Source organism: Moschus berezovskii, chromosome 9 (genome assembly GCF_049115385.1).
Source record: "Moschus berezovskii isolate FMDL1 chromosome 9, NW_MosBer_1.0, whole genome shotgun sequence".
In the NCBI taxonomy this organism is placed as follows: domain Eukaryota; kingdom Metazoa; phylum Chordata; class Mammalia; order Artiodactyla; family Moschidae; genus Moschus; species Moschus berezovskii.
This window is the reverse complement of record NC_142468.1, coordinates 67,323,219-67,346,914: the sequence shown is the minus strand read 5'-3', so window position 1 is coordinate 67,346,914 and position 23,696 is coordinate 67,323,219. Positions and strand designations below refer to the sequence as shown.

General features: G+C 43.2%; 1 protein-coding gene across 1 annotated transcript in view; it reads right to left on the bottom strand.

Annotated features, from left to right (window-relative positions):
* Nucleotides 1-13,831, bottom strand: part of EHD4 (EH domain containing 4) — a 95,999-nt gene extending 82,168 nt beyond the window's left edge. The window contains exon 1 of the mRNA XM_055435747.2: nt 13,484-13,831. Coding sequence (XP_055291722.1) covers nt 13,484-13,716 — 233 coding nt within the window. The 5' untranslated portion in view covers nt 13,717-13,831. The remainder of the gene's footprint in view (nt 1-13,483) is intronic.
* Between the last annotated feature and the right edge of the window lie 9,865 nt (nt 13,832-23,696).

Here is a 23,696-nt window from a genome sequence, read left to right as displayed (position 1 = left end):
TACAACCAATATGATACTCAAGGTAACACGCTAAGAACTTTTCCAATAAAATCTGGAACAAGATAAGAATGCCCACTTTCATGTCTATTCAACATAGTATTGGCAGTCCTAGCCACAGCAATCAGACAAGAAAAAAAAATAAAATGTAACCAAATTGGAAGAGAAGAGGTAAAATTGTCACTATATGCAGATGACAAGATATTAGAAAGTCCTAAGGACTCCACACAAAAACTACCGCTCTAATAAATGAATTCAGCAAAGTAGCAGGATAAAAGATTAGCATTCAGAAATTGACTGCATTTCTTTACACTAACAATGAAATATCAGAAAGGAAGTATGCATATATATATATACACACACATATACACACACACACATTTACACACCTAGGAATAAACCTGACTACACAAGTGAAAGAATTATATGTTGAGAGCTATAAAACATTAATACAAGAAACTAAAGAGGATTCAAAGAAATGTAAAGATAGTATCACGCTCTTAGAAGAATTAGCATTGTTAAAATGGCCATACTACCCAAAGCAATCTACAGATTTAATACAATCCATATCAAATTACCCATGAGATTTTTCATAGAACTAGAACAAATAATCCCAAAATTTATTTGTTGTTGTTGCTGTTTAGTTACAAAGTTGTGTCCGACTCTTTTGTGACCCCCACGGACTATAGCCGACCAGGCTCCCCTGCCCATGGGATTTCCCAGGCTATTAGAGTGGGTTGCCACTTCTTTCTCCAGGGGATCTTCCTGACCCAGGGATTGAACTAGTGTCTCCTGCTTGGCAGGCAGATTCTTTACCACTGAGTCACCTGGGAAGGCCCCCATGGCACCATAAAAGACCCAGAATTGCCAAAGCAATCCCGAGGGAACTCTTCCATATTTCAGACAATACTGCAAAACTACAGTAACCAAAACACTGTGGTTTGGTACAAAAACAGCCATATGGATCAATGGGACAGAACAGAGAGCACAGAAATAAACCCATACACCTATAGTCAATTATCTTTGACAAAAGAGGTAAGAATATAAAATGGGAAAAAGTCTCTTCAGGAAGTGGTGCTGGGAAAGTTGAACAGATGCATGTAAATCAATGAAGCTGATTTACAACATGCACAAAAATAAACTCAAAATGCCTTAAAGATCTAAACATAAGACATGATATCATAAAACTCCTAGAAGTGAATATAGGCAAGACAGTCTCTGACATAATTCAGACCAATGTTTTCTTAGGCAATGGAAATAAAAACAAAAATAAACAAGTGGGACCTAATCAAACTTACGAGATTTGCACAGCAAAGGAAACCATAAAAAACAAAAACAAACAAATGAACCAAAAAAAAAATATGGAAAGACAACCTATGGAATGGGAAGAAATATTTGCAAATAATGTGACTGACAAGGGCTTAATCTTCAAAATATACAAACAGCTCATACAACTCAACAACAACAAAATACCCAATCCAATTAAAAAATAGACATTTTTCCTAAAAAAAACAAACAAATGGTCAGTGGACACATGAAGATATGTTCAACATTGCTAATTCTTAGAGAAAAGTAAATTAAAACCACAATGAGGTACTACCTCATACCAGTCAAAATGTTCATCATTAAAAATAAAGGCTGTTCACAAATAAATGCTGGAGGGAATATAAATACTATTAGTGGGACACCTGTGAAAGGAAGAGAAGTGAAAAGCAAAGGAGAAAAGGAAAGATATACTTATTTGAATGCAGAGTTCCAAAGAATAGCAAGGAGAGATAAGAAAGCCTTCCTCAGTGATCAGTGAAAAGGAATAGAGGAAAACAACAGAAAGGGAAAGACTAGAGATCTCTTCAAGAAAATTAGAGATACCAAGAGAACATTTTATGCAAAGATGAGCTCGATAAAGGACAGAAGTGGTAGGGACCTAACAGAAGCAGAAGATATTAAGAAGAGGTGGCAAGAATACACAGAAGAACTGTACAAAAAAAGATCTTCATGACCCAGATAATCACAGTGGTGTGATTACTCACCTAGAGCCAGACATCTGGAATGTGAAGTCAAGTGGGCCTTAGGAAGCATCACTACGAACAAAGCTAGTGGAGGTGATGGAATTCCAGTTGAGCTCTTTCAAATCCTGAAGGATGATGCTGTGAAAGTGCTGCACTCAATATGCCAGCAAATTTGGAAAACTCAGCAGTGGCCACGGGACTGGAAAAGGTCAATTTTCATTCCAATTCCAAAGAAAAGCAATGCCAAAGAATGCTCAAACTACTGCACAATTGCACTCATCTCAATGGCAAGCCACTCCAGTACTCTTGCCTAGAAAATCCCATGGACAGAGGAGCCTGGTGGGCTACAGTCCATGGGGTCACTACTAGTCGGACACGACTGAGTGACTTCATTTTCACTTTTCACTTTCACGCATTGGAGAAGGAAATGGCAACCCACTCCAGTGTTTTTGCCTGGAGAATCCCAGGGATGGAGGAGCCTGGTGGGCTGCTGTCTGTGGGGTCGCACAGAGTCGGACACGACTGAAGTGACACAGCAGCAGCAGCACATGCTAGTAAAGTAATGCTCAAAATTCTCCAAGTCAGGCTTCAGCAATACGTGAACCGTGAACTTCCAGATGTTCAAACTGGTTTTAGAAAAGGCAGAGGAACCAGAGATCAAATTGCCAACATCTGCTGGATCATCAAAAAAGCAAGAGAGTTCCAGAAACACATCTATTTCTGCTTCATTGACTATGCCAAAGCCTTTGACTGTGTCGATCACAATAAACTGTGGAACATTCTGAAAGAGATGGGAATACCAGACCATTTGACCTGCCTCTTGAGAAACCTGTATACAGGTCAGGAAGCAACAGTTAGAACTGGACATCGAACAACAGACTGGTTCCAAATAGGAAAAGGAGTATATCAGGCTATATATTGTCACCCTGCTTATTTAACTTCTATGCAGAGTACATCATGAGGAACACTGGACTGGAAGAAGCACAAGCTGGAATCAAGATTGCCGGGAGAAATATCAATAACCTCAGATATGCAGATGACACCACCCTTATGGCAGAAAGTGAAGAAGAACTAAAGAGCCTCTTGATGAAAGTGAAAGAGGAGAGTGAAAAAGTTGTCTTAAAGCTCAACATTCAGAAAACTAAGATCATGGCATCTGGTCCCATGGCAAATAGATGGGGAAACAGCAGCTGACTTTATTTTTGGGGGGCTCCAAAATCACTGCAGATGGTGATTGCAGCCATGAAATTAAAAGACGCTTATTCCTTGGAAGGAAAGTTATGACCAACCTAGACAGCATATTAAAAAGCTGACACTACTTTGCCAACAAAGGTCCATCTAGTCAAGGCTATGGTTTTTCCAGTAGTCAAGTATGGATGTGAGAGTTGGACTATAAAGAAAGCTGAGGGTTGAAGAATTGATGCTTTTGAGAAGACTCTTAAGAGTCCTTTAGACTGCAGGGAGATCCAACCAGTCCATCCTAAAGGAGGTCAGTCCTGAGTGTTCATTGCAAGGACTGACGTTTGATGAAACTCTAATACTTTGGCCCCGTGATGCAAAGAGCTGACTCATTTGAAAAGACCCTGATGCTGGGAAAGACTGAGGGCAGGAGGAGAAGGGGACAACAGGAAGAGATGGTTGGATGACATCACCAATTCAATGCACATGAGTTTAGGTAAACTCCAGGAGTTGGTGATGGACAGGGAGGCCTGGTGTGCTGCGGTTCATGGGGTCGCAAAGAGTCGGACATGACTGAGCAACCGAACTGAAACTGAATTTCATACAGCCACTCTGGAAAACAGTATGAAGGTTCCTCAGAAAACTAAAAATAGAATTATCATATGATCCAGCAATTCCACTCCTGGGCATATACCTTGACAAAACTATAATTCAAAAAGATACACACACCCCTATGCTCATAGCAGCACTATTCATAATAGCCAAGATACGTTAACAACCTAAATGTCCATCGATAGGTGAATGGAGGAGAGGATGTGGTACGTATATAGAATGGAATACTACTCGGCCATAAAAAATGAAACCATGCCATTTGCAGCAACATGGATGCAACTAGAGATGATCATACTAAGTCAAAGAAAGAAAAATGCCATATGATACCATATGTGGAATCTAAAATACAACACAAATGAATCTATGTACAAAACAGAAACAGGCTCACAGACATAGAGAAGAGACTTATGGTTGCCAAGGGGGAAGAGGGTGGAGAAGAAATGGAGTGGGAGGTTGGGGTTAGCAGATATAAGCTATTACATATGAAATGGATACACAACAAGGTCCTACTGTATAAAACAGAGAACTATATTCAGTATCCTATGATAAACCATAATGGAAAGGAATATACAAAGAATGTGTGCATTATAACTGAATCACTTTGCTCTTCACCAGAAATTAACACAACACTGTACACAAATTCTACTACAGTTAAAAAAATGGGAAAAAATTAAAAACAATGTTCAAAGCTGTACAATAGAATATGATGCAGACGTTAGCTATTTCTGAAGATGACTCAATAACACAAGAAACAGTTAATTATATCAACTTAAGTGAAAAAGGCTGTTTATTAAATTGCATTTATTGCATAACCCCCAGTTTTGTAATCATGACTTCTATGTCTTCATCTATGTCATCTGCTAAAAATGTGAACAGATACAGTTTGGACCACATGCCATGGAAGGTCCACCACAGTGAGCCTCTCTCTTCAGGCTTGATGGTTCCAGTGTCATAGATTTCACAACTGAACATTCATCAAGCAATAGTTCCCAAACATTTCTTGGGAGAGGCTGCCTAAAAATCACCATGAGAAGTAGTTTATAATAACAAAAACAGATTTTTCAGTCTGATCCACAGAGGTTCCACTTCACGAGGTCTGGGATGAGCCCCTGGAATCTGTTTCAGAAGGTCTCCTGGTGATTCTGACCCCCAGACAGATTCAGGAACCACAGCTTTCTAGTTCAGAATTCTCCAAGGTTTTGAAACATGTTTTGAATGTCTTTTAGAAGTAAGCTTCTAGATATCACTTCTAATCCTTGGGGACTGCTGCCCTTTGTCAGGCAGATGATGTAATCAGTGGACAAGAGGCCAACAGACAGCATCGCCCCAAGCAGGGACGGCTGCCACCAGTGCCACACTCAACCTGTCCTGTACCACCCCCATCCCTCAGAACCCTTGCTCCAAGTCCTGCCTCCTCCTGGGCTTCTGAACCATCAGCTGCTCCCCCTCCACACACCCCTTCTATCAACTTCTAACTCTGCAGGATCATGATCATCAACCAAACCTCCAGAATGTCTGTGACCAGGGCATGGCTCCTCACCCTCAGTGCCCAGCTGCTGAGAGTTTTCTATATTTGGTGCTTCACCTCCCACTCATTCTTCAACCCACTGTCACCTGGCTTCCATCAGCACCACTTACTGTCTCTTGCCAAGGTCACCCTGGCTTCTGATGGCTAATCCACTGGTTCCATTTCCCCAAGGCAGCTGATGCTGCTGACCACCCCCTCTCTTTCCCTGGCTTTTGTGGGGACCACCTGCTGTTTCACCTGTCTAGCATCCATTTCCCCTTTTTGATAACTGTACTCTGAGGAGTCACATCTCCCCACCATCAGGCCATGAGGCTTGGGGGCTGACCACCCCACTCCAGACACGGATGCTCATTTCCCCCAGCTTGAGGGACTGGCTCAAGAATGGGCAGATGGCCAAAGTCGAGCCAATGAAACTCAAACTTGAGACTTCTTGCTCAAACTATGGGGAGAGGGGTTCTCTTCTTTCTCACTGGGGTCGCTGAGCTGGCAGAACGTGAGTCTGGAATTGGAGAGGGTCTGCTTGCCCCATAAGCAAGTGCCTGAGAAGGAAGCCAATGTGGGAAGACAGCAGAGCTGAGAGACCAAGTCCTGATGACACCATATGGGGTCCCAGGCTGGGTCTGAAGCCAGCACACTCTGATTCAATTAGTTTCATGAGAAAAAGTGTATCTTTTTACTTAAGGCTTTTTAAGTTGAGTTGCTGTCACTTGCAACCAAGAGAGTCCTAAGATGGCTCAGAACCACCATCCTTCCCTGGCATCACCTCCACCTCCGTGGTGATATTTTCCCCAGCACTTCCTCAAGGTCCTCTTCCTCTCATTCCAGACCCACATGTCTGATCCCTCTTGGACTCTACACCTGGCTGTCCATTTATGCACAGGCTTAAACCTAAACTCGTAAGTATGCCCCCATTCTTCCTCGCCTCAGTGGACAGCTCAATCACCCACCTGGTTAACCAAACTTGGGCCTCACCATGGATACTTCTCACTTTCACTTCCCTATCTCTTTGGGGCTTCAAATTTTTGCTCATTCCACAGGGTTCAGCTTCCAAGCTGTATCCCCAGATACCTTTTCCAATCTCCAAACCTGCATGAAGGGTCCCTCCTATGCTCCCACCCTACCCTGTGCTTTGTCACAGCTCTTGTCACCCAGAGCCCTGAGGGCTTGATACTTTTCCATAGTCTGGGATAGCTGGGCCCATCCCTGATATTAATACTATTTGAGGAAAGGAACACTAGGCTGTGTAGGTATGAGCTTACATTGTATACTGTAAATATAGTCTATACAGTAAAAATTAAACATTTCAGTATTTCAGAAAGATCTGCAAAAGGCATGGTATTTGGTACACAAGACTATGATTTTTGGGGTCTAGCACTTGAATGAGGGTAAGAACCACCCAACTGGGTCCCCAATGTTTCCCTAAAGGAATTTTTCTTTTTTAATGGGTGAACCAGCCTGCCTTCTACTGAGTACCTTCACTTCTCTTTAATAGCTGAATCTAGAGCTTATCAAAGGAATAGAGCTTTGTCCTTAAAATCTATTCCTTCCCTTTTTTGAAAACCAGAACATTTGCCTGCTTCCAACTTTCTGATACTTTTCATATTCTTCATTATTTCTTACAAATCACAGAACACAGTTTTCTTTGAGCACAACTGTAAGCTCTTCCTACAAGGACCTCCTATCCATCTATCTACCTGGGTATCTCCTGGGTCTTGCCTGTGGCAGGCCCTAGAGAGCTCCTCATTGTCTGGTTTGAGTCCCTCTCAAACATGCCTGGGCTCCCTTCTACCATCTCTGGAGCACTTTCTTTGAGAGAAAAGGAGGAAGCAAAATAATAGCTGAGTAGTTCTGCTTTTTGTTAACGTTCCAACAAGAGTCCCAAGCTTGAGCCTATCGCTTCCTGATTCTTTTTCTTGTTCTGATCATACCTAAAAAGGCTTTTTTAAAAATTGTCTGAGGCATTTTTTTTTTATTGTCTGAGGGGGCATATTGTCTCAGCCCCCTCACTTCAGTGCTTAATGCTTTAATGCTTTGTACTATCCACCAACCTTGTTTTCATCCTTGTCCATGGAACCCCTGCCTGCCTTTTCCCTATTAACGCTATATTTAATATTTAAAGTTTTAAAACGTAACTGCTTTATCAAGCATTTTATAGGAAAGCATCACACCGTGACTTTATAACCTGAGCGTTATGAAGAATGGACGTTTATGCACTGACAAGGATATACAAAGAAAACAAACAGGGGCTAGCTACATGGTGGTTCTCTGCACCTTTTTCTCAGGTCTACTCCTCAGTTCCTTTTGTCCGTGGTTTTCTTTCAGCTTATTTCCACTTTTTTTTTGTTTTCTTTCTGGCATCCATTTTCATTTTAAATTATTGCACAGATGCAGAAATTACTTGATGGGCACTAACTGTACAATTTATGGAAATTAAACCATAGGATGCTTAATACTGAAACACTGAATTGTTTCATATTTTTATTGAGATATAATTCATATACCATAAAATTCACTCTTTTTAAGGGCACAATTCTGTGGTTTATCTAACTACCTCTATCTAACTTCAGAACATTTTTATCACTCAAAAAGGAAACCCTGTACCCATTAGAAGTCACTTTCTATTCTTCTTGCAATGTGGATACCCAATTGTCCCACTATCATTTGTTGAAAAGTATATTTCCCTCCACTGAATCGTCTTAAAACCCTTGAAAAAACAAATTTATCAAACATATATTGGTTTATTTCTGAATTTTCAATTCTATTCAACTGATCTATATGTCTCTCTTTACACTAGTGGCATACTTTCCTGTTTACTGTAGCTTTGTGGTGAGTTTTGAAATCAGAAATATGAGAAATTGAATATTGTTGTTTTTTCCCCCAAGATTGTTTTGGCTATTCTGGACCCCTCACAATTCCACGTGAATTCTTAGGATCAGTTTGTCAATTTCTACAAAGAAGGCAGTTGAGATTTTGCTAGGGATTGCAGTGACTCTAAAGATCACTTGGAGTATTATTGCCATTCTAAAAATATTGTCAGGACTCCCCTAGTGGTCCAGTGGTTAAGAATCTGCCTGCCAATGCAGGGGACACAGGTTTGATTCCTGGCGCTGGAAGATTCCACATGTTGTGGGGCCACTAAGCCCATATACCACAACTACTGAAGCTCGTGAGCTCTAGAGCCCATGCTTCCAGACGAGAGGCCACTGCAGTGAGAAGCCCTCAAACCACCACCAGAGAAAGCCCTCACACAATATCAAAGACCCAGCACAGACAATAAATAAATAAGTAAAAAATAAAAACACTGTCATTCAACCCATGAACATGGAATGTCTTCCCTTTAAGGTTTTAATTTCTTTCAACAAAGTTTTACAGTTTTGCATTACTTCTGTTAAATTTATTCCTAAAGTATTTTATTTTTGAGGTACTATTATGAATGGAATTGTTTTCTTAATTTCATTTTCAGATTGTTCATTGCCAGTGGATAGAAATATAACTGATCCTGTATATTAATCTTGTATCCTGACAACTTACTGAACTTGTTTTAAGAGTTCTTGAAGGTTTTTCCTAATCCTTAGGATTTTTCTGTATACAAGATCATGTTCTCTGTGAATAGAGATGTTTTTCCTTCTTTCCAATCTACATGCCTTCTATCCCTTTTTCTTGCCTTATTGCCTTATTCTCGACCCTTTAAAAACCTATAGTGACTTCCTTCTTTTTTTCCCATTAGAATAAAATTTTTTTGAGAGAACAGGACAAGAGTGTAGGAAGAAGAGAGAAAGTGGAGCTCTTAAAAATCAGAAGTTGCAATTGTGTGGCTTGAATTGATTTCTGGTGAACCTCACATCCTCTCAGGGGAAATGTCTTCCCTCACAGCATCTGGGCCCAGGGATTTTCTGGGGGAATCTCTGAAATCTGTTTTCCTCAGGTTTTGGACACAAGTCTGGCTGAGCCCAATATTTGGGTTTCATTGGCTGTTAAACAGTCTACCATGTCTTGGCCACTTTTCCCATGCCCATCTCTTCTCCTTCTCTGGCCAATTCTTTCTTGCTGCCCAGAGGCAGAACACCACCAGTTCCTCCCACTGCATCCTCAGTCTTCTGAGAAATAAAACTGTCAATGAGACAATAGACTGTTCTGCTTCTACCCCAAAAGGACTCTGACAAACATCTCCTGAAGTTCTGGGCCAGCTTTGTGACCCATGTGAAGAGAGTCCATCAAAACTCTCCTATTTATCCTCTTCCTTCCACTTGGGCCCCTCATGGTCATCTTTCATAGTGAGTATAGCTCCTTGACACTCAGACTCTCCATCCACTCTATTTAGGAGGTTTTTTTTTTTTTTGGTCACTCTGCATGGCATGCAGGATCTGATCCCTGACCAGAGATCGAACCCGCATCCCCTGAAGTGGAAGCACACAGTCTTAACCACTGGACCACTAGGGAAGTCCCTAGGAGACCTTTTAATTAGAACACAGCACACACTTAAAACGCCGCACTCTTGGTTAAAGTCCTGGCTCACCATGTTTCAATGGGGCTCTTAATTCTTCCCAGTTATGTGACCAAAGGAAGAGTAAGGTTTCGTCAAAGGTGGAATGTATATCAAAGGCTTTGCTGAGTGACTTCACAAGGAGAGAAGTTTCCCTCTATATTACTGCAGACTCTGTGTAACCAGTGACCTCTGGGGATGTGCAGGAAGCCAGGTGGATAAGAATCTCTAACTATGCAGATAGGTGCATCCTATAGCCAATTATGAGCTTCCAGCGCTTACCGGCTAGAAACAAGACACCCAGGCACTGACCAGCCTCAGAGAAAAGACAGCCACAGATGCAGGCAGGTTCTAGGATGGTCAGCACCTGGGTCGGCTCTTTTGGCCCCCAGCACCAGTGTAGGACTCTACAGGGCAGCTGCCCTTTGTTTGGGTCTTTCCTTCCAGAAGCTGAATCTTTTCCTCCTAGCCCCACTCCAAAATCAAACTCAGGTCTCCAGTGCCTCACCAACCTTCTGGTACACCCCAAGTTTCTTCCGCCCTCACAGGTCCACTTTTGTGTCTGGTGCCTAACAACCAAGTCACTTAGGCCAGGGAAGGTCTCAAGCTCAAGTGACTTCCTGATTGGGTGACTTCTTCTCACTGTGGTGTTGCACGTGGGGGCTCCAGGGCCTCCTGAGAAGTGGTTCATTTGGATGGAGTCATTGTTTAGTCGCTAAGTCATCTGACTCTGTGACCCTATGGACTGTTAACTTATCAGGCTCCTCTGTCCATAGGATTTCCAGGTAAGAATACTGGAGTGACCCAGGGATCAAACCCGTGTCTTTGGCTTGGCAAATGGATACTTTATCACTGAGCCACCTGGGAAGTCCTTGGATGGAGTCACCAAATTCCCAATCCTTCTTCAATCTATGCTTAGTTATTCCACAAAGTTCCCCCGAATTATGAAACAGAAAAACAGTAAGCTGAAAAAAAGATGGATACATGTTTCCGTGGGTTTGTTCTCCTGCCTTCAGTTCAGTTGCTCAGTCATGTCCGACTCTTTGCGACCCCATGAATCACAGCACGCCAGGCCTCCCTGTCCATCACCAACTCCCAGAGTTCACTCAAACTCACGTCCACAGAGTCGGTGATGCCATCCAGCCATCTCATTCTCGGTCATCCCCGTCTCCTCCCGCCCCCAATCCCTCCCAGCATCAGAGTCTTTTCCAGTGAGTCAACTCTTCGCGTGAGGTGGCCAAAGTATTGGAGTTTCAGCTTTAGCATCAGTCCTTCCAATGAACACCCAGGATTGATCTCCTTTAGAATGGACTGGTTGGATCTCCCTGCAGTCCAAGGGACTCTCAAGAGTCTTCTCCAGCACCACAGTTCAAAAGCATCAATTCTTCGGCGATCAGCTTTCTTCACAGTCCAACTCTCACATCCATACATGACCACTGGAAAAATCATAGCCTTGACTAGACGGACCTTGGTTGGCAAAGTAATGTCTCTGCTTTTTAATACACTATCCAGGTTGGTCATAACCTTCCTTCCAAGGAGTAAGTTCTTTTAATTTCATGGCTGCAATCAGCACCCGCAGTGATTTTGGAGCCCCCCAAAATGAAGTCTGACACTGTTTCCACTGTTTCCCCATCTATTTCCCACGCAGGTCAGGAAGCAACAGTTAGAACTGGACATGGAACAACAGACTGGTTCCAAATAGGAAAAGGAGTACGTCAAGGTTGTATACTGTCACCCTGCTTATTTAACTTATATGCAGAGTACATCATGAGGAACACTAGGCTGGAAGAAGCACAAGCTAGAATCAAGATTGCTGGGAGAAATATCTCCTGCCTTAGGTTTGCTTATTATCCAGGCTGTGGGGGCAGAGAGAGGACCGAATAATATCCAGGTTGACACAGTATTAACAGTGGCTCCCTAATCACACAATCTCATGGCAAGGACAGATGGGAGGAACTACCAAGGGTGCTCTGAACAGGCCATCACCAATGCTGAGACTATTTAAATTATAACAATGCTTACCTTCTTATCCTTTATCTGTATATTTCAAAAGGTCTACCTCCCACTCTTGTGCTACATAATGCTTCATAGCCCTATATACTTAAATTGGTTAGTATTACTGAGCCCTGAAGTGTATTTTATAACATCTTTCAAGGTATCAGTTTATGTAATATTTCTAGGTTCATTTTGAGTGTCTCAGCTTGCTGCTGCTGCTGCTGCTAAGTTGCTTCAGTCTTGTCTGACTCTGTGCGGCCCCATAGACGGCAGCCCACCAGGCTCCACCGTCCCTGGGATTCTCCAGGCAAGAACACTGGAGTGGGTCGCCATTTCTAATAAGCACCAAATAAAGCAATTTAAAATTATTTTCTTCCATCTTCCTTTACATTCAACTCACTTTCGAGAACTATATTTCAAGATAGTCTACTTGCTTTGCTGAATTAATTCATCGTGTAGCTGCAGCTTTGGACTGAACATATTTTCTGTAGTGACAACTACTCTATTTGTAGGAACTATTTAGGTCATTGGAACCCAGAAAAAGAGGCCGCTACTTAATAGAAATGGCATGTATCCAAAGACAGATGCAGTTTCTGAACACCTGTTGATCATCAATGATGAAGAAACTTACAATTTCCAAAACCCTGACCCAAAACCTAAAATGATCACTTTGTTTCAATGGACACACAGTTTAACCCAGGAAAACAAGTCTCCTAACCAAAGAGAGTCTTAATATGCCAGCTGCTTTAAAAGTAAAATAGCCTATTCAAAAAGCAATCTGTTACAATGTAAATTATTTCCCATTAAAAACCATTTCCGAGGGACCTATATGATTTGAATGTCAAGGCATCCACAGTAATTGTTTGCTTTTGGAGACACGGCAAGCATGACAAATATTTTCAGTTGTCAAGGGTGACGGAGAAGGGAATGACCCACCTAAGAAATGGAAACTAACCAGTAGTAATATGACACTCACCCTGAGCTCCACTGGGCGCTGGCTGGTTCGGCGGCTACACACAGCTAACTTCGTATCGCAGGATAAAGAGAGGCTGTACACGAGCTGAATGAAGGCGGCCTCTCTAGCCGGTCCCCCTGAACACAGTGTTGGGGGCGGGATGCAGGGCCGCAGTGGAAGGGGGCGTGGGCAATACCCTCTAGTGCAGCCATTCTTTCATTCAGTAAATAGTTACACGCCGGGCACTGTGCTAGGGCTTAACTTTCCAACTTGCCTCAATAATCCATTTTGATACCCCACACCTTCGTCCCCATTTCCAGCCCTTAGTCTCACTCGCTCGTCAAGAAGGTGCTTATTATAGCCTTGCTTTTCCTCCCATCCCGGGGCTGCCAGGCTAGGGTGACAAGATAAAGTACGCAGAGAAGGGGCGGGGGGCGGTTCTGAGAACCCTCTCGGCCGCTTAGGGAGAGCCTGCCCTCACTTCGGCGGCCGGTCCCGGGGCAGGGCTTCAGACACCGGGGCACCGCGCTCCAACCGGGAACCTGAGGCCGCGCCGATGCTAGAGAAAGAGGCAGAGAGGGGATTCCTCGAAGGAAAAGGGGGGCTGCAGGAAGCCGGCGGGAGGCTGGTGACAACAGGCGCGCACGTGGGGAGGAGGACCGCCTCCACGTAGGTGACGGGCACAGGTGTGCAGACAGGAGCGCGGAGGGGGCGGGGAGGGTTACCTTATGAAGGTGGTCTTGCCGGTGCTATACTGGCCCACCAGCAGGATCATGGGCTTGTTCTCAAAGTCGGCGTCCTCCAGCGCCGGCGAGTGGAACTCGTGGAAGCGATACGCCTCCTCCAGCGGCAGCACCTTGCGCTGGTAGAGCGAGCGCAGGCCACCCGTCACCGTCTGCACCGGGTCCGCGCCCGTGCCTCCGCGCCCGCCCGCCTGCCGCCCTAACCAGCTGAACATCCTGCCGCCGGCCCGCTCGCCTGCACCCCGCGCTCGCCCTCTCAGCGCCGGCCCCGAGCTCCGTCCCCACTCCGGGCTCGACCCTCCCCAGCTGACACTGAGCAGCCCCGACAGCCCTCGCCGCCGCCCGAGCTGACCCCGCCTCGCGCCAGCTCAGCCAGTCTCCGGTCGCTACGTCACGGGAGTGTGTTCATTATTCAGAAGGGTCTCTCAAGTCCTTTCTCATTGGACCGCTGCCGGCGCGAGTGGAGGCGCCAGCCAATGGAGAGGAGTGCCTTAATGAATTATTGATGACGGAGGCTTTCTGAAGGACTGGGCGAGGAAGAGGGTGTTTCTCTAACTTGCCAGCGCAGACCAGCGAACCAAGGGGCCGGGTGTGGTTGGCTGCAAGCGCCCCACCTCTAGCCAGGTGGCGTAGATTTCCGGGCAAATCTGAGCTGGCAAAGAAACTCACACACTCACACACACGCGCGCGCCCCTCTGGAGGCTGCTTAGTCTCCTGGGATGTTTTTTCATCCCAGCCCTACGATGCTGGGGACGAAAGTTAAAAAGTTAACAGGCGGGTTCTTTCTACCTGCTGGCAGCTTATTATTACTCTGACTTTATCTGTGACGAAACCCTGACTCAAGGACGTAATTGACCAAATTTGAAGTTGGGATAGTAGGCTTCAATGTACTTGGGTAAATGTTTCTCCACCTCGCCTCCACTAACTTCTGGATCGAATGAAGGCTTTTTGCTCTTAGTTTTCTTTATGTGATTTTCTGTAAATGTGAAGGTTTAGTTATCCTCATTCTTACAACCTCATTGCCACATATTGACATATTACTGTTACTGTTAGTGTGTAGCAGTCTCTTTTTCAGATGATAAGGATACATCATTGGAGAAAACTCTAGAGAGTCCCTTGGACTGCAAGGAGATCAAACCAGTCAATCCTAAAGGAAATCAATCCTGAATATTCATTGGAAGGACTGATGCTGAAGTTCCAATACTTTGGCCACCTGATGTGAAGAACTGTCTCACTGGAAAACAGCCTGATGCTGGGAAAGATTGAGGGCAGGAGGAGAAGGGGACAACAGAGGATGAGATGGTTGGATAGTATCACCTACTCAGTGGACATGAGTTTGAGCAAGCTCGGGGAGTTGGATGGACAGGGAAGCCTGGCTATGCTGCAGTCCATAGGGGTGCAAAGAGTCGGACACGACTGAGCAACTGAACTGAACTGAAGGATACATCTAAACTGAGATAGGGAGAAATAATCAGCCATCACTTTTGGTGTCCGACATTACAGTTTTATAATGTCTCAATTGTTTCAGCGCATTTCTCAAGTGAGTGCTGGTGGTGGTGGGGAAGGGGGTACCTGCATAAGAAAACTTGAGATGGTTGTTAAAATGCAGATGTCTGGTCATCACCCCTGTCCAACTGAGTTAAAATACTGGAGAAAGATGAAGCTCAACAACTATTCCCAGCTGATACTGATGTATTCTGATCTGGGGAAATAGTACCACAACAGACTTCTTACATTTGATATTAATACAGATTTTGATTCAGTGGGTATGGGATGTTATCTAAGACTGTGTTTCTAACAAGCTCCCAGGTGTTGCCCAATGCTGCTTGTTCATGGATCAGAATTTGAGTACCAGGGCTGTGGCGGAAAGAACAGGATTTGGCATCAAAAGACCTAGGTTTGAATTATGACTATATAAATTAATGACTATGTGATCTTAGGGGCTTCCCTGGTGACTCAGATGGTAAAGAATTTGCCTGCAATGCCGGAGACCTAGGTTCAATCCCTGGGTTGGGACGATTCCCTTTAGAAGGAAATGGCAACCCATTTCAGTATTCTTGCCTGGAGAATCTCATGGGCAGAGGAGCCTGGTGAGCTACAGTCCATGAGATCGCAAAGAGTCAGACATGACCGAGTGACTAACACTCACACTTATGTGATCTTAAATGCAATGAGTTGTCTTTCTGCCTCAGTTTTCTTGTTTGTAAAATGGGAACTTTTTTGGAATTGTGGATAAAATATTTAGAGGGAGCTATATGTGACTAAGAAAGTGACAAGAAAGCCAAGAAAAAATCTAGTTAGATATCTGTCTCATCAAAATAAAACAAAGCTTGAAATGTAAAAATAAAATAAAACCATAGACCTACTAGAGGAATTACTACTTCGAAGCTACTGAAGATTTGTAAAATTTTGGAAGGGAAAAGCCTTTCTAATCAAAACCAAAGATAGAAATTATGAAAAAAGGTTGATAGCTTTGTCAGCAAAAAACTAAAGGCTTCAATGTGGGTTTTTTTTTTAATAAATAAAAAACAAACACTTATACTCTTGCCACATAATTCAGAATTTTCTCTCCTTGGTATTTACCCAAATGAGTTGAAAACTTATGTCCATATAAGAACTGCATGTAAATATTTACAGTAGGTTTATTCATAATTGTCCAAACTTGGAAGCAACTAAGATATACTTATCTAGGTGAATGGATAAATAAACTGTACATTTAGATAATAAAATACTATTCAGCTAAAAAGAAATGAGCTACCAAGCCAAGAAAAGATGCGAAGGAAGCTTAAATCTTTATTACGAAGTGAAAGAAGCCAATCTAAAAAGGCTACATACTGTATCATTGAAACTATGACATTCTGGAAAAAGGCAAAACTATGGAGACTATAAAAAGATAGTAGTTTCCAGGGTTTAGAGAAGAGGGAAGGATGAGTAGGAAGAGGACAGGAGGTTTGTAGGGCAGCGGAACTGTTCTGTATGACGATGTAATTGTGGATATATATCATCATACATTTGTCCAAACCCATAGGATCTATAACACCAAGAGTGAATCCTAATGTAAACTATGGATTTGGGGTGACAGTTATGTGTCGGTGTAGGTTAGGTTCATCAGTGGTAACATATGTACCACTCTGGAGCAGGATATTGGTTCTGTGGGATGTCGATAGTGGGAAGGCTGTATTGCAGGAATAAAGGATACATGGGAACTCTCTTTACTTTATACTTAATTTTGCTGTGAATCTAAAACCACTCTAAAAAATTCTATTAAAAGTAGTATATGTATAAAAAACCAAACAGGGACTTCCCTGGTGGTCCAGTGGTTAAGACTGCACCTTCTAACGCCTGGAGTGCAGTTCCATCCCTGGTCAGAGAGCTAAGATCCCACATGCCTCAGGGCAAAAAAAACCAAACAAACTTAAAAGAGAAGCAATATTGTAACAAAGTCAATAAAGATTTTTGAAACAGTCCATACTAAAAAAAAAAATCCATAAGCCAAGTTCAGTTCAGTTCAGTTCAGTTCAGTCGCTCAGTCGTGTCCGACTCTCTGCGACCCCATGAATCACAGCACGCCAGGCCTCCCTGTCCGTCACCAACTCCCGGAGTTCACTCAAACTCACGTCCACAGAGTCGGTGATGCCATCCAGCCATCTCATTCTCTGTCATCCCCTTCTCCTCCTGCCCCCAACCTTTTCCAGCATCAGAGTCTTTTCCAGTGAGTCAACTCGTCGCATGAGGTGGCCAAAGTATTGGAGTTTCAGCTTTAGTTTAGCATCAGTCCTTCCAATGAACACCCAGGACTGATCTCCTTTAGAATGGACTGGTTGGATCTCCTTGCAGTCCAAGGGACTCTCAAGAGTCTTCTCCAGCACCACAGTTCAAAAGCATCAATTCTTCGGCGATCAGCTTTCTTCACAGTCCAACTCTCACATCCATACATGACCACGGGAAAAACCATAGCCTTGACTAGATGGACCTTGGTTGGCAAAGTAATGTCTCTGCTTTTTAATATACTATCAAGGTTGGTCATATCTTTCCTTCCAAGGAGTAAGCGTCTTTTAATTTCATGGCTGCAATCAGCATCTGCAGTGATTTTGGAGCCCCCAAAAATAAAGTCTGACACTGTTTCCACTGTTTTTCCATCTATTTCCCATGAAGTGATGGGACCAGATGCCATGATCTTTGTTTTCTGAATGTTGAACTTCAAGCCAACCTTTTCACTCTCCTCTTTCACTTTCATCAAGAGGCCTTTGAGTTCCTCTTCACTTTCTGCCATAAGGGTGGTGTCATCTGCATATCTGAGGTTATTGATATTTCTCCTGGCAATCTTGATTCCAGCTTGTGCTTCTTCCAGCCCAGCGTTCCTCATGATGTACTCTGCATATAAGTTAAATAAGCAAGGTGACAATATACAGCCTTGACACACTCCTTTTCCTATTTGGAACCAGTCTGTTGTTCCATGTACAGTTCTGACTGTTGCTTCCTGACCTGCATACAGGTTTCTCAAGAGACAGGTCAGGTGGTCTGGGATTCCCATCTCTTTCAGAATGTTCCACAGTTTATTGTGATCCACACAGTCAAAGGCTTTGGCATAGTCAATGAAGCAGAAATAGATGTTTTTCTGGAACTCTCTTGCTTTCTCCATGATCCAGCGGATGTTGGCAATTTGATCTCTGGTGCCTCTGCCTTTTCTAAAACCTGCTTGAACATCTGGGAGTTCACGGTTCACATATTGCTGAAGCCTGGCTTGGAGAATTTTGAGCATGACTTTACTAGCATGTTAGATGAGTGCAATTGTGCGGTAGTTTGAGCATTCTTTGGCATTGCCTTTCTTTGGAATTGGAATGAAGACTGACCTTGTCCAGTCCTGTGGCCACTGCTGAGTTTTCCAAATTTGCTGGCATATTGAGTGCAGCACTTTCACAGCATCATCTTTCAAGATTTGAAATAGCTCAACTGGAATTCCATCACCTCCACTAGCTTTGTTCATAGTGATGCTTTCTAAGGCCCACTTGACTTCACATTCCAAGATGTCTGGCTCTAGGTCAGTAAAGACAAATAGGGTAAAATATTACAGACATATTATATCATATATATTTAATTAAGGAATTAAAGCTTTAAAAATCTATATGAAATTATTAAGAAAGAAAATACTCAATTAGACCAATGAGAAAAGGACATAGACAACTAGAAAAACTAATATAGTTGGCAGTAAACTAAATGATGCCAATCTCCATTAACAATCAAATAAACACATTTAAAATGAACAGGTAACATTAAGAATTACAGACTTTTACTTTTCTAAGATGATGTCTAATGTTAGCCAGGGTGTAGGAAAAGGTACCTTCTCATACATTGCTGGAGATGATATAAATTGGCACTTTTCCGGAGTCCATACTTACCAAAAATCTTGAAAATGCACATTTAAGACTTCTGCTTCTCAACATCAAACTTAAGATGAAATGACTGAGTGCTTTCCTTCTAAGATCAGAAACAGGGCAAAGATGTCTGCTTTTACCACTTCTATTTAACATGCTGTGCTGTGCCTGTGCTTAGTCTCTCTGTCTTGTCTGACTCTGCAACGCTATGGACTGCAGCCCTCCAGGCTCCTCTGTCCATGGGGCTTCCCCAGGCAATAATACTGTAATGGATTCTCATGCCCTCTCCTCCAGGGGCTCTTCCCAACCCAGGGATTGAACCCAGGTCTCCTGCATTGCAGGCAGATTCTTTATCAGCTAAGCTACCAGGGAAGCTCATTTAGTATCCTACTAAGTACAATAAGCTGAAACTGCAATACTTTGGCCACCTCATGTGACGAGTTGATTCACTGGAAAAGACTCTGATGCTGGGAAAGGTTGGGGGCGGGAGGAGAAGGGGACGACAGAGAATGAGATGGCTGGATGGCATCACCGACTCTGTGGACATGAGTTTGAGTGAACTCCGGGAGTTGGTGATGGACAGGGAGGCCTGGTGTGCTGTGATTCATGGGGTCGCGGAGAGTCGGACAAGACTGAGCGACTGAACTGAACTGAACTGAAATAAATGCAAATATATACTTGTGGGTATGTATATATGTTTGCAGATCAGAAGACTCAATATTGTTAAGATGTCGATTTTCTTCAAACTTATAAACATATTCAGTGCAATCCTAGCATGTTTTTATTTTTGTTAATTGACAAGTTGATTCTAAATTCACATGTAAATGCAAAGAATCTAAAATAGAACAACTTTGAAAAAAACAAAGTTGGAAGATTTACACTACCTAATTTCAAAACTCATTGTGAAGATACAGAAATCAAGGCAGCATGATATTGGTATAAAGATAGATTAATATATCAAAAGAACAAATAGAGTCTAAAAATAGACCCACACATACTGGTTGATTGACTTTTGACACAGTGCAAATGCAATTCAATGGATAAGGAAAGTCTTTTTAACTAATAATGCTAGTTGGACATCCATATGTGAAAAGATGAACTTTGATCTACCTTCCACCATATGTAAAAGTGATCTCACAATGATTATAAATGTAGATGTAAAGAACAAAACAAAGCAGAAAACCTTTGTGAACTTGTGTAGGGAAAGGTTTCTTCAGTTCAGTTCAGTTCAGTTCAGTTCAGTCGCTCAGTCGTGTCCGACTCTCCGCGACCCCATGAATCACAGCACGCCAGGCCTCCCTGCCCATCACCAACTCCCGGAGTTCACTCAAACTCATGTCCACAGAGTCGGTGATGGCATCCAGCCATCTCATTCTCCATCGTCCCCTTCTCCTCCCGCCCCCAACCTTTCCCAGCATCAGAGACTTTTCCAGTGAGTCAACTCGTCGCATGAGGTGGCCAAAGTATTGCAGTTTCAGCTTTAGCATCAGTCCCTCCAATGAACACCCAGGATTGATCTCCTTTAGAATGGACTGGTTGGATCTCCTTGCAGTATAAGGGACTCTCAAGAGTCTTCTCCAACACCACAGTTCAAAAGCATCGATTCTTGGTTTCTTAGATGATACTAAAAGCATGCTCCATAAAAGAAAAAAAATTGATAAATTAGATGATCAAATTAAGAACTCCTGACCTTTGATAGATACTGTAAACAAAATGAAAAGAAATCACAGACTAGGAGACTATATTTTCAGATATCTGGTAAAGGACTTGTATCTGAAACATATAAAGACTTCTTAAAGCTCAATATTAAGAAAATAGGGAACTCCCTAGGATTCCAGTGGTTAGGACTTGAGCTTTCACTGCCATGGCCTGGGTTCAATCCTTGGTTGGAGAACAAAGATCACGCAATCTGTGTGACATGACCAAAAAAAAAAAAAAATGTGAATAAAAAAAACCCACAAAAAACCACACCAAGGTACCATTCAGTTCAGTTCAGTCACTCAGTTGTGTCTGAGACGCTTACTCCTTGGAAGGAAAGGAAAGGTACCATTCAGTTCAGTCGCTCAGTCGTGTCTGACTCATTGTGACCCCATGAATCACAGCACGCCAGGCCTCCCTGTCCATCACCAACTCCCAGAGTTTACTCAAACTCAAGTCCATCAAGTCGGTGATACCATCCAGCCATCTCATTCTCTGTCATCCCCTTCTCCTCCTGCCCCCAATCCCTCCCAGCATCAGAGTCTTTTCCAGTGAGTTAACTCGAAGATAGCTGATCACCGAAGAACTGATGCTTTTGAACTGTGGTGTTGGAGAAGGCTCTTGAGAGTCCCTTGGACTGCAAGGAGATCCAACCAGTCCATTCTAAAGGAGATCAGTCCTGGGTGTTCATTGGAAGGACTGATGCTAAAGTTGAAACGCCAATACTTTGGCCACCTCATGCGAAGAGTTGACTCCCTGGAAAATGTACCATTAGAATACACCTATTAGAATGTCTGAATCATACCAGTTGTTGGTAAGGATGTGGAGCAACTAGAACTCTCATGCATTGCCAGTGGAATGTAAGCTAGTAACAATCACTGTGGAAACAGTTTGGCAGTTTCTTAAAAAGTGAAGCATGCACCTACCACATGACCCAGCAGAGGAGGAGCAGAGGGAAGGACAGGAAGGGCATGAGAAGGCTTGTTGGGGTGAAGGGTTTACTCACTACCTTGGCTGCTGTGATGGTTCACAGTCATACACCTCTGCTGAGACTCATCAAATTGTGTACTTTTTATGCACAGTCTATGATATGTCAATTATACCTTTCCTAATTGTCAGAAACGCTCACACTTCTCAGGAATTTTATCCTGAAGGAATAATGAATACAAAGCTTTATCTAAGGAATGTCTAACAGCGTATCATTATAACAGTGAAAAGCTGTGACTAGTTGTTCTCCCACGAAAAGACTAGTTACGCAGATGATGGATTCCTATGTAGTCTCTGAAAATCGTGTTATATGAGAAGAGTATTAATCACCTAAGAAAATACTCAGAATATATTTTTAAGCGGAAAAACAGCAGATGACAGAAGTGAATCCATGCAATTGCTATGGAAAACAGTATGGCAGTTCTTCCAATAAAAATAGAACTACCATAGTAACCTGGATACCATATTAGAAAGCAGAGACATTACTTTGTCAACAAAGGTCCGTCTAGTCAAAGCTATGGTTTTTCCAGTGGTCATGTATGGATATGAGAGTTGGACTGTGAAGAAAGCTGATCGCCGAAGAATTGATGCTTTTGAACTGTGGTGTTGGAGAAGACTCTTGAAAGTCCCTTGGACTGCAAGGAGATCCAACCAGTCCATTCTAAAGGAGATCAGTCCTGGGTGTTCATTGGAAGGACTGATGCTAAAGCTGAAACTGCAATACTTTGGCCACCTCATGTGACGAGTTGACTCACTGGAAAAGACTCTGATGCTGGGAGGGATTTGGGGCAGGAAGAGAAGGGGACGACGGAGAATGAGATGGATGGATGGCATCACCGACTCAACGGACATGAGTTTGAGTGAACTCCGGGAGTTGGTGATAGACAGGGAGGCCTGGCGTGCTGCGATTCATGGAGTCGCAAAGAGTTGGACACGACTGAGCAACTGAACCGAACTGATCTGAACCATGGTATCCACCAATCCTATTTCTGGGTATGTATCCAAAGCATTGAAGGTAGGGTCTCTAGGAGATATTTGCACATTCATGTTCATAGCATGAACATATTGGAGCCACTCATAATAGTTGAGAGGTTAAAGCAACCTAATTGTCGATTGATAGATGAACTGATAAACATTTAAACAAAAGGTGTGTATATATATACAATGAAATGTTATTCAGCCTTAAAAAAGGAAAGAAATCCTGTCACATGCCACAATCTGGATGAAACCTGAAAACATTATGCTACTTGATATATGCTCTGACCCCTTTATCCTTTCTGCTGCCTAGAATGTGGGTAGACATGCAACAGCCATATTGGACCAGAAGGAAAACTTGAGGATGGCAGAAGCAACAGCTGAAAGGAGCCTGGGTCCCTGATTAGAAATAGAGATCTTTTAGATCTTTAGATCTTTAAGCCTCTTTAGATCTTTTAGGTTATGTCACAAAAGCAATGTTAACTGATACAGAATTTGAATACATGAATCAAGAACTCAGGACACTACCTTGGCTAGAAATAAAGGTCTGAGAGTTTTCAAAATAGAAGCAGTAGTAGAAATTCTGGGTGTGGATGAGATTGCTTTAAGGAGGGTATAGGGATAAGGGGGCAGACCTGAGGAGAGAGCCTCAAGTAATATCAGCACTTAAAGGAGAGAGGGGAGGGGATGCCAGGGAAAGGGTTTGAAAGTGGGACTAAATTCAGGACAGAAGGTGTCCAGCACATTAGGCGCCTCTCCTCGAGGGCTGGGTGGCAGTCCCTGATGTGCGCCCCTTGTGTGCACAGCTCATATGAACTTCCTCTGCGTCCTGCAAGCCCGTGTTTCCGTGTAGGCCTCATGCGTGGGACCAGAAGGAAGCTCCTTGAAGTGCTGGGTCAATTGTTCATCATTTTTATTGTCCCCCAGTGCCTACAGCAGTGACTGGCACATTGCTGGGAAGGCAATAAATATTTGCAAGCGGAACTGAACTGAACTGCTGTTGGCAAGGAAGTCTCGGGAAGGGAGGGTTTCAGGAAGGAGGGAGTGGTCTGCAGGGCCAAATGTGGAGAACAATTGAGTAAGATAAGGCCTGTAAAGAGCCGGTGCCTCTTGGCTCAGTGTATCTGGCAATTATCTGACGACATTAGTGACCTTGGGGA